Below are 12,367 nucleotides of genomic sequence, written 5' to 3'. Positions count from 1 at the left end.
CACCCGCGGCTGCGGCCGCCGCGGCCGCACCTGCGAAGCCCAGCAGACCGCCCGGCGGAAGACCGCCGACCACCGCGCCATGAGGCAGTTGCTGCGCATGGATCTGTTGCTGCGATATCAAGATAAAAAGCATTTGTAATAGCGTACCACTCATTCCTTTTCTCTTCTAGTTTCTCTTTCTTGCATCGCACGCGCTTTACGATCTCTTATTCTTCGTTCATTTTTCGTCGATTAACCGCGTAAACCACCGTAAAATCGGCGCTATAATACCAATCAACACTATCCAATATTTCAGATAATATTTAGGAAGTTACAATATTATCGATAGATTAAACAGAAAAAGTGTGTTTAAAATTTCTGTTTCTTTACTATCGCAATGTATCCTGTCTTTATGTTATATTACACCCAATTTGAATTATTTTTAATCATTTCTGGATCGTCATTGCTCCTATTCATAGTCTGGTAAATCTAACTAGAACAAAAGAATCAAGAAATGTAGTAATTTGATTAAAATTTATTAAATTTATTATTTATCATACGTTAATACATATGTTGTTTGAAACTAAGCAATTCAACCATAGAAATTAATTTATAATTTGACACATATGAAAGTCAAAAACAATAAAATATTATTTGACTCGAGAAATTGGGTTACCATTGTTCCTTTGATAACTAACTGTTATGTATTATATGTAGAATCTCTAATTAGATTCTCGTAAAATTAATCACGTAATCCGCGCAATCAACGTATCAAACTGTTTTTCTTATTCTTAACAACGCGTAATTTTTTATAACATTTTTTATCAGCAAAATGTCGCAACATATGTTACTTTAAGATGAATCTCATTACAAAATGATTCCAAAAATTATCATCCAATAAATACACAAAAATTTAAATTTAAACTATGATATATTTTATGTATTAAATATGATATAAAATGCTCACCAATAATTGTTGGAGACCTTGCTGCTGTTGCTGCTGCAAGAATGAAAAATAAACGTGTCAAGTTGCACTCAAATAACAATTATTCAATCATAAGGTTAAATTCGCCGATATAGCACACGAACTTATAAAGAATTTTATCTGAATACATTTTTACGATCTATCTCATTAGAGCCGATGACGTAGGAAGTTGATGGTGAGCGACTACTTACCCCGATAATAGCATTCAGTTCGGACATGGTGACTTGCTTCGCCCTCTCCACGGCATTGGCCACCTGCTGCTGATGCTGCAATGCCATGCTATCATTATCGCGTCGTCGTCACACTCGATTGTGAGATCGCACGGCACGCGTGCCAAACAGAAAGTCAAAGACTCACCTCTTGCGCCAGGAACGGAAGCACTTGCCCGATTATCGCGTTCAGCCTCTTCGCAATTTCCGTCTGCAACACACAGTAATGGATAAAATACTTTAAAAGTATCCTCAGATGTATATATCAGATATTTTTAAATTATATTTTGTAGAGGAAGGTCACCGATACCGACAATACTACTTCGTTTTTAGACAATATTTCTTAAACTAAGAGTAAAAATATAATTTCAAAAACACAAGTACAAACTAAAAAGTGTCTTCTATCAGATAGTACAAGCAGTTTTTATAATACGGTTTGTAATTTTACAATATTTAAGTTTTCCGTAAGATAAGCGAAAATGGGGGTCTGACAAAATGAGTTCCAAAACTGACATAATAGACAGTGTGAAGCCTATATTCCTATTCTATAGGATAAAGATATCCTATTCTATAAAGAAAATTAATTTATGAATTTAAGCATTTAAAATGACATAATATAATCAATAATACAGTTACTATTATTTAAATTACGCAATTTGCAAAAGAATATTCTAAAAATTTTCTTCTCGGATTCGTAGAATTTGTTTTTAGCTGATTTGATATAGAAATAAGCCACAAATATATAAATCATGAGTTTGTATTTTTTTAATTAACTACATAGATCACGTTTCTATTAGTATTAATAAAGTGCAAAGGTTAGTTTCTGAGGAATAAGGGGGTGTCACTTTAGAAGACCTATATCAGTATCTCGATGACTTTCTCCTCTATCTTATTATATTTTATTATAATAATAATATTGAAAAAATATACTAAATAAATTATTTGTTAATCACTTTTTATTGTTTTGATGATATGAATAATATAATAATAAAGTAACTATAACAATTCTTGTTATAATTACTTTGTTACTTTGTATGTCTACGTCACACGTACTGTTTTTATTTTGCAAACAAAAACTGGAGTTTCAGCACTGATAACTAATTCTTACATTATCACTATATATAGATAATATAGAGATATTATCTAATATTGATCCGCAAATATACGACGAATAATCGAATAAATGTTTAAAAAATAAGGACCTTAAACGATGAAGCTAGATCTACATATAGTGTATAGTGCTGAAATAATTCTGTGTGAATATATATACTACATATACAGTATGTAGTCTTTTTTAAACTGCATGCTGAAATTATTTTCGGTCTCGAAATGCAAGCCAACTGACTATTATAGTAATATCACAAATTAAATTCGTAAGCAATTTAATCAAATGTGTTTTCAAACAAGCTAACTATTCAGATACTGGTCACTTGTCGAAAGTAAAATAAAACGTGAATAAAGAATATCGCGATTTTCAAGAGAAAACAAAGTGCACTAAATTTTATTGAATGCTGCTTTCAAAGAGAGTAATTCCTAGATGACAGATACGTAATTTCTTTTGATACGTGCCATAAATGCGCGCTTTTATAAAACATTCCGTCAGTTATCTCCATTTCCAAAAATTAAAGAACGGTACATGTCGTTTTCAAAATGACCGATCCATTTGTAAAATTGAGGGGCTCCGTTATAACAGGATACACGTGGATTTCCCGTAAAAGATGACAATTTGAAAAGGACAACTTTTGTGATCAAATAAATAAAACTACGAATTCGAAAGAAACATTTCGAAAAAATTGCATTAGACTGTAAAATATTTCAAAAACTATTTATATGTCATTTCGAGAAATATGTTAAAGTTTATTCTGTGAAAGTTTCAAAGAGACAAATCAAACGTAAAAAAATGCATCGAAATTTTTTCATTTACAATTATTTCTTCCGTTTATGACTTGAGGACAAAAGGTTATAAATTTTAAGATGCACAAAAAGATGCTCTATAAAATTCTCTGCAAGAATCAAAATCGAAATTAGAGCGATGTCTAAAATTAGCTCAACGGACATATCCCGCGAAATCCATCCATCGAAATCGTCTATCCCGTTATAGAATCCAGTCCTTCAATTGCACAAGTAACACATCGAAAGTTTACTCGAAATGTAATGTCACGTGTATAGGTTTAACGTTATAGTTATGTTCTGAATAATTCGGGATTTAATTGAGAAATCGAAGCCGGTTGTATGGGGAGTGCGATACGAATTGTGTGTATATAACAGGACACACGTGTCACGGCATTGCGGGGGCTACATCGCGGTAATCACATGTCGCATGACGAGTGCTCGACGAACATTCGTGCACATAACTCGTCGGTTCACCCTCGTACAGCGGGGTGGCTACTCATTAATGTGCGTCGATCGAATCGGATCGCGATTAAGCTCATGATCGTCACGTGACTTTCACATAATCGGAACACGAAAGAAATATTTGTATTTTGTCGCCTATTTATCACGTCTGATTACACGTATGGTAATTGCAAATAAATTTCTGTCTTTTCAAATAATTAAATTAACTCTTAGTACACACGATTGGATTATTCGTGTTCTGTGCATTTCTTTTCTTCAAAAAATTAGGCGCACAATTATATCCAGATATAAAGTCCAAAATTGAGACATAAGACATACGAGTATTTAAGACGTCTTTTAGACACCAAAACGTCTCGATTTACTTTGTGTTGTAGTTATAACACACTGAACAAAAAATATCTTAATTTCAAAGACATATTTTCTTTGCTCGTTCAAAAAAAAAAAAATAATTTCTCTAGATCAAAAATTTTGAAAATTTCTTTGAAATTAAGATATAGTGTTTTTACTTTAAAAAAAGAAGATTAAAAAAAAATATATATCTTAATTTTAAAGAAATTTTCATTGATCTAAAAAAATCATTTTTTTTTAATACGAGCAAGGAAATATTTCTTTGAGATTAAAAAAGTTGTTCTCTCAGTGCATTTATATAGAATTTCTTTTTAAAATACAACCTTATATAAATACTTTCTAAAAGTGTGAAGTATATCCGAGACACGAATAATCGACCCATCGTGTGTAATAAAAGACCGGAAAAATCATCGTGTGTGTACTGTAAATGTACGAAAATCTTTGATACGATAATATTTCAATCCTTTATTACAGTTACTCACACGATAAATTGTAGGTTAATTAGTCATTACTTTTACTAGTATATGAAAGTCATTAAGTAATTTTTACATATACTTTACATCTTTAGAGAGTATTTATAAAGTTGTGTATTTAAAACAAAAGAAAACCAGTCAAATCTTAGTATTTCAAAGAAAAGAAATGTGCAGAACATGAATGACCCAATCGTGTGAATTAAGGGTTGATATATCGGAAATCACTGTATATATAGTTATATATTTTTTAATCGATGGAATTATTTTACTCAATCTCAACGACTCGTGACGGTGAATTGGCGAGGGTAGAATCGTACGTTACAAGTATTTAGTAGCGAGTTTGTATCGATAGAAATGCCGCGCCGATATCGCTCCAGCGATATTTTCACGTCAGAGGAGCCGAGCCGGCCGCGTAGATCTAAAAGTTGAGAGACCGAAAAAAATGTCATCGCCCCCACGGGGAATAGAAAGATGGAAAACTGCCGCGTCCACGTCAGTTCGATTTCGCCCTGTTCGACAGTAGGTGGCAAAGGGGACGGGAGGGAACGAACTGGGATGGTTAGGTGGGTGTAGAAGAAGGGCGGGCGACGAAAAAAGGTTCGACGAAAAAATGGACAGAGGATGCGAGGGATAGTGTCGGGGATTGCGGGAGGTAGTCGGAGGCGGCGGTCGGGAGACGAGGAGAATTTGCAGGACGCGGGCGACGCGGAGCGAGTGTTGTCCGGCACGAAAAAATGGTTATTCCTTCTCGAATGTGCCCGATGCACATGCACGTTTTCCCGCAAAACGGATGGCCGAGGTGCAGGCTGGACGGGGGGCGGCAGCAGGGAGAACGAAGTGAGTTGACGGGGCGGGATGGGGAGGAAGGGGATAGAGATGACCGAACGGGAGGTGGAGGAAAACGTGGTGGATGTGGAGGTAGATCAGGAGGAGGAGGAGGAGGAGGAGAAAGAGGTGGAGGTAACATTGAGATTAGCAACGGGTAAAAAATCGATGTCATCGCCCCCAGCCCTCGCGCTCTCTCCGCTCTCGCTCGACTCAACCCTCTGCTACCTCCACAGGGCAAAATAAAAGAACTCGAATACACGACCCCTAGGAGGGTGTATGCGCGCGCGGCATAGGTGTTCGTGCGAGCAAGCGCAAGCGAGTGCGATTGCGAGTGCGAGTGTGTATACGCACGTTCTCTTTCTCACCACCCTCGCCCTCTTTCTCTCTTTTTCTCTCGTCCACTCGCTCGCGCGCTTGCTCGTCCATCCGCTCGCGCGTTCGCACGCTAACACGTGTGTACGAACGAGAGAACCCTGGAAAAGCGACCCCCAACCGCCGAAAGAGAGCCCGTGGGAGACGGAGCGAGAGGGGTCGCGTACTGAAAGAGGGACGGAGTAAGAGAATTCAAAAAAAAGGATAAAGAACGAAGGTGAGAGGGAGAGATGACCAGAGGGAGAGAGAGAGAGCAGAAGACAGAGAGCCCGGATAGATAGACGTATATATGCATGAAGGTAGGAAGAACTGGAAAGGCAGGGTGAGTTATACGCAATTGGTCAGCCTGCACATTTTTTATCGGACGCCGAGCGAACCCGCGATGGGGAAATGGTAGTTACTCTTGTATTGACGAACAACGCCAACAACAACGCCGCGGCAATATTCTTCCATAGAGAAACGCGCTTTTTCGTAAGAACGCCGTCTTCAATTCGATATTTCCGCTCGAAGGATTCCTATCTTATAGAGACGATGTGATTCGTAATAACTTCTCAGCGCGGTTTCATTCTTCTAGGATAACGCAAAAGTTATTGCCATCCACGCGATTCTTTACTCGGACATAATTTTAATATACAGAACAGTTGATGGAATCAAAAATGTCCACAATTATACTTATGTTACGGGTATAAATCAGAATAAGAATTCCTCTTCTCTTCTTAAGTTTGGTTTCACAATTCGCGGTCAACTCTTTAACCGAGAGGTTCAGATTCACCCTCATCTCTTTGATGAAGAGTAAGTTAAACCTCGGTTAAAGAGTTAATCGCGAATTGTGTAACCGGACCTTATAATCCTCTTGCGCGACAAGTTTTTAATTAAACTCGCCCGCGCGTGGCTCGATGTGAACTAATGATGTGATATTTAAAATATCAAAACGAATGCAACTTAATTTGTTACCTCATTTCCTTGGGATTTCGTGGTTAATTCTAATTTCCTCGGCTTTCCAAGACTCGGTAATGACCCATTTCGTGATCGCGTGCGCGTAATGTATCCACGACATATTACCGTGGATCGCAGCTTAATCGAGCGGAGCAACGAGCAGGCGGCCGTCGCACCGAAGGACGTCCCTTTCAATTAAGCGATAAGCGTTATCGGACAGATATGCCGGCAACCGAATGTATGTACGTATGTACGTACGACTCGATGGATGAATAGGGCGAGAACGTAACGCGCGCGACCAGTCGCGTCGCGATGAGTTTTTAGCTCTCCTGTCTCGTCCTCGCCATCGCTCTGATTCGCCCAGTTTATTCCACCCTTTCTCTTCCGCGCTTTTCTTTTGCGTAGTCGCGGCCGCTTTTTGCGAGCCGCCCATTTTTCTCTATCGCCGCAAATCTCGTTTTCCGGAGAAACTCGTATACGATGAAATTCGATGGACGCAAGAATCCAATAGAACGACTGACAAAAAAGCTTTATTACATATTAACGAACGATATCGTATTAATATCAAAATTTAAAAAGGCATAATTTTGATTAAATATTTCCTATTTTTTAACGATTTATAAATCTTTCCAAACCACTTCCGCACGGCGACAAAGAATTTACTTCGATTTTTACCGTTTAACGTCATGTTATACATCGCCACGAACTGAAAGTTTAAATTACAGACTGTGAAACTCCCCCAGAGAACGATATGTTCAGAATGCAAACATGAAACGTCATGAAGACATTAAGATGTCTTTCAAACATCATGTCATAATCTTTCCACGAAGTCAATAATGTTTTAATAACTTGACAGCATTGATCGCTGCTATATTGAGATAAAAATGGATAAGGAAATTTGTTATTTCTTGATTTTCTCTGCTTTAAACACAAAATATATTAGAGCCGGAGCCAAAATATATTACATTAGTATGTGTATTTTAATCGTGGAAAAAACAGTTTAATTCTATCAAGTTAATATGAAGTAATTAGTAATTAACAAAAATGGTATTTTTCTCGGTAAAACAGACGACGCCGACATCCCTTCATAATAATAAATTATAGTAACTTGATACCTTAACTTTTAGTTCAAAAGGAGGCCTTATACTCTTATATATTATATTGTTTAATAAACACAATAATTTTTCTACTAAATCTTTCCAAGATTCTTCATAATAAGCGGTATTCACGTAGAGTAACGTCGAAGGCGAGGAACTTCGAAAGTGTCGTGAAAAACTTCGTTTCGTCACCGTGGGAGTCAAAAGAGACGAATATCCCGACGAGCGATTGGTCGCAAACTATATCATGCAATTAAATCGAACGAGCAAGCCAATGTTCGTGAGTAAGGCTGACCGAAGGGAGAAAACTCAAGACTGCTATTGGGGATGAGGAAACGGATGAAGCGAGAGAAGTAATCGTACCTACAAGAACTAGGACATCGCCAACAAATTCGAGTTAGTCGAGTAGAGAGTGGTAAAGTGGTGGCTGCGGTAGGGTGGGTGAGAGGCAAATGTCGACTTCGAGCTGTGGCAGGAGATACGAGGGTCGCAGATGCGAGGGATGGCTAGCATTCTGGGAGCGACGAGCGAGGGGAGGCTTATAGAGAGGAACACACAGTGTGGGCAAAATGCGACGGAAAATCAAAGGCAGAGAAAGGGAACGCGAGAGGAACGGAGGCAGAGAGCCGCACGAGGAGCGAGGGAGAGCGAAAAGGGTAAAAACGAAAGGGGTGGCGAAACGGGAAAAAGAGCGAGGCAGAGATACAGAAGGTTCTAACCTTGTAGGGGAAGATTGTTTTCATTCGGGGGTTCAAATTGAAAAGGAGCGAGAAAACCGCGACGCGAAAGCCTGCTAAGTGGCGGGGATTGACTAAAGGGAACTTGATTTATTTATTTTTTTGCCAAGCGAGGGAGGATTTTGAGACTGACGCGACGTGCGGCATCCCCGGGAGTAATAAATGCATTTTTGGGGTAAACTCATTAGGTCGTTGATAGCAGATAAAAAAAAAACGGAACGTCAATAAATAGTAAAACGTACTTCTCTAAACGATAACAAAATTTCAAAAATCTCTATCAAGTTGATTTCTTTCACGATATCACACTTACCCATTTTGTGCATCGCAAAATCATCGTCTAATACGCTTGGAAGATAGCAATTAATGTGAATAAGCTGGCAAAAGAGATTTAATCGCGCGTTCACGAGCGCATGGCATCGGCGCGATATTATCACGGTTAATTAGAGAGCCGCCAAGAACCGATAACTTTTCATTTCTCTTCCAATTAGCGTCAGAGAAGCGAGTTCGCTGTGTTACATTATCTCCGCTGCAATTTGTGCAGTCGCGGTGTCCTGACTTGATTTTCCAGCGATCTCGAGTGGTCTTACTTTTTCGATTTTTATTTTAACATCTGGCGTATATTATTACCCGACCCGACAAATTTACAAATTACGCGAAACGGGTGTCTTTCAGAAGTTTTATCGCGCATGACATCGGCGCGATATTATCACAGTTAATTAAAAAGCCGATAATTTTTCATACTTTAGAAGTTTTATCATTGACGAGAGAAAAAGTGACGTATATCGAAGAATGTATTTTCAGATTCTTCAATATATACAATTTAGTAAGTTTATACATTATCTACGTAAAAGATGGAGTCAAGTTTTATTTAATTATTCGATACATTATCTTTCCAAGATAAGCCATTTAATTAAGTAATACTCTTAGTTAATCGAATTTGAGATGACACATAAACGTTTGCAATGTTCGTTATTAATAAATCAAGTTCGATGACCTTATTCTAATTTTAAAAGATAACTCTCGTAGTTCGGGTCGCGAGATCTGCGAGAATCGCTTAAAGTAGCGCCGTTTATTTTTTTGTGTCTTTAAGAGAGGTTCTGATTTCTCGTGCATTATTCGCCGGAAACAATTCCGCGGTGATTCTGGCGCCGTGTTACACCCTATAACTACCCGAGAGAACGTAGTCCCCCGCGCCTTGGCCCATTAAGCGCCGCCTCGAGGTACGAGGGTGAGAAATGATCGGCCGCTAATGCTAATGAATATCAGCTCGTTGTACTGGGACGACGGGAGGGTTGTTTGGAGTTCGGAAGCGCCCCACTTTCGAGCATGACCGCGTGGCGATGAGGGGCTATACCGTAGTCGCTTTTAAGAAAATTGCTGACAGAGGGGACTGCTCCGCCGCAGTTTCCCCTGATTAGCAGAAATTACACGATTTCCCGGCCTAAACGCGCGAGCCACTCGCACCCCTCATTTGCTACCGCAGCCGATTCCAACGATTCACTGACCCCGGGCTCAATTAACGAAGGGCCACTCGGATACTTACAATTAACATCCGAGTTAAACGTGATCTTGATTAACTTTGCGTTACGCTAATTAAAGATCACATTACTCAATGTTACGATCTAATTGTACGCAATGTGTTTGAAGAATAACTACAATTACATGGAATACATTCTAAGAATATATTCAAAGAGGGATTACTATCTATTTTAAATATTTTAGCCAGCAATTCTTCATGTAATACTAATTTATCTAGTTTAATTTAGTTAATTTTTAATTACCGAACGGTAACACTGATTGCGACCTTAAATCGATGGATCAAAAGGATTAATCATTACTTTAAAAAGAAATGGAAAACTTACCTGTTTGTGCATTTCAACGTTGAGGCCATACGACATCTCATAATACTGTAACAAAAAAAAAATGTATCTTTCAGTTTGCATAAAATAACTTTCAGATATAAAATACTATACAGTTAAATTTTTATTAAATGGCAAACACGATTTAAATACGAAAGAAATATAATATGAAAAATCGTTGCATTTCAATCAAAGTTCACAATCATAGAACCATACTGTGAAATCTATACTGTCAAATTTAACTTAAGTCGCTGTTGCTCCTACTGAATCATCATTACTTTATTAACAATAGTTAAATTTGATACTGTATAGTATCAAATATAACCATTGTTTTAATATAAAATAACGATGTAATTGTAACCACTTACATTAAGTTAAATTTGACACTATAGATTTGTATGCATGCGAGCATGATCATAAATTGGCCAGCTGTAATTTGACTATGAAACATTCGTTCAGAAATGCATTATTCGCAGAGAGTGAGGTTTACAAAGTTACAATTAATATTGAGATTAAAGTAAATACAGAAAAAAAGTTACGTTCGTAATAGAAGTAAAGGAAGTGTTATTGTATTAATTGGAATCTCTGTAGATTTAACCAGAAAGGTACAAAACAGACACTTATATTTAAATCTGTCAAAACATTGTAGTCAGAATTCCGACAATCGGAATTCCGATTCATGTGTTCGTTTTGTTGGTACTTCTCGTTGGTACAAGCGGAATATTTTCTCACAATTGTTGTATCTTCTCGAATTTCATGATTACGTTTGACACTTGATTTCTGCACTCCCCCTTAAGGAGATATAATTTTAATGCTAAAAGCTTTTTTTTTAGGGTTGCATTTTTTTCTAATTTAAAATAGAACATACGTCGAAGTGCGGAATTCTCGAGACGTATCAAATCGCTCGGAGCGATCGATGGTTCGGCCGGCACGATCTTCTCACGCCGTTGGTATTCTCGTGGGCGAATTTCTGTGGACGATGGCAAGACCAAAAGGGGCCCGCAGTAGTAGTAGCCGTTCGATTCAGCGCGTACATGCGTCTCAGTAAACTGCATCCGAACGTAGGATGCAGTTCGGTAGATGCGCTTGCGCGATCGTAAATTGGCTAGTGGCTGTCGCTTAGCGCCGCGCGCGTGTCCGCCTTTAGCCGCTCTCGTTCAGAAACGAATGGCTTCGAGGGAGGCGGTTTGCCGAGAGAAAGATAGAGAAAGATAGAGAAAGATAGAGATAGAGAGATAGAGATAGATAGGAAAGAGAGAGAGAGAGAACGGGAGAGACAGAGGGAGGCAAAGTGCAATACACACGTCAGGCCAGGCTGGGAGATACTCAGGCTCGAAGATCGATAACATCGGCCACGGAAATATACCGACTTAATAATGCAGTCGATAACTACGCCTGGCGAACTTGGAGCAAGGCACGCGCGGAGCCTTCCTCCTTTGCCCAACGATCCCGGCGCGCGCTTTGTCCTACGCGGCGGTGCACGTTGATTCAACTTGGCGATCGTATCGCGCGACAAGCACAGAGACTCGATAATACATTTCCTCGAAGCTCTCCACGTAGCCAACGAAAAAAGTGCGCGTCGTGATTACTGCCACGCTATAGGTAAAGAGCGATCATAATTTATCCGTCGGACTAGCACGTACAATAAGAGCCTTCTCTATTGTTCACTCTCTGTTTTTCTCAATTCTTTATCACTCCTCCTCGTGCACTACCTTTTCATCCTCGATCCCTTTGCTTCACTTTTGCGTGACCATGCGTGAAGTAGGAAAGCTCGCTTTGCAATCTGTCACGCGATTTGTCAGCGCTTGCTCGCGTCGCGGATGCTCTGCGCTCATTGTGAAGTTTGACTTGGATGGCCGGAGGCAAGATATCGACGTAAGTCGGTAATCAAATAACGAGAAAACTCCCAATGTGATGGCAGAGAGAGAAAGTATGTGTGTGTGTTCTGTGGATATCGATCTCATCTGTCGGTCTCTCATTTTCTATTTTCACGTGCCTGGGTACCCAATAATAGGAGTTGTACCGATAATTTCGCCCCCTCCGATTACTCGATATGGATCTTTTAGTAGCGAGCCTTTGATAGAATGATTGGACGACCTCATTTGTCGCTCTCTCGACATTTTTCCTCGTTTCATCCCTTTTCCTCCTCTCTCTCTCTCTCTCTCTCTCTCTCTCTCTCTCTCTCTCTC

General features: G+C 39.0%; 1 protein-coding gene across 1 annotated transcript in view; it reads right to left on the bottom strand.

The window, feature by feature from the left end:
- gro (TLE family member transcriptional corepressor groucho) overlaps positions 1 to 12,367 on the bottom strand; it is a 47,511-nt gene that overhangs the window by 25,696 nt on the left and 9,448 nt on the right. Inside the window, 6 exon segments of the mRNA XM_018539490.1 lie at positions 4 to 109; positions 947 to 979; positions 1,156 to 1,236; positions 1,238 to 1,243; positions 1,322 to 1,384; positions 10,182 to 10,226. Coding sequence (XP_018394992.1) covers positions 4 to 109; positions 947 to 979; positions 1,156 to 1,236; positions 1,238 to 1,243; positions 1,322 to 1,384; positions 10,182 to 10,226 — 334 coding nt within the window.

The sequence above is a fragment of the Cyphomyrmex costatus genome, unplaced genomic scaffold (genome assembly GCF_001594065.2).
Source record: "Cyphomyrmex costatus isolate MS0001 unplaced genomic scaffold, Ccosl1.0 scaffold216, whole genome shotgun sequence".
In the NCBI taxonomy this organism is placed as follows: Eukaryota; Metazoa; Arthropoda; class Insecta; order Hymenoptera; family Formicidae; genus Cyphomyrmex; species Cyphomyrmex costatus.
The sequence above is the reverse complement of the archived record's forward strand: the minus strand, read 5'-3'. Positions and strand labels throughout refer to the sequence as shown.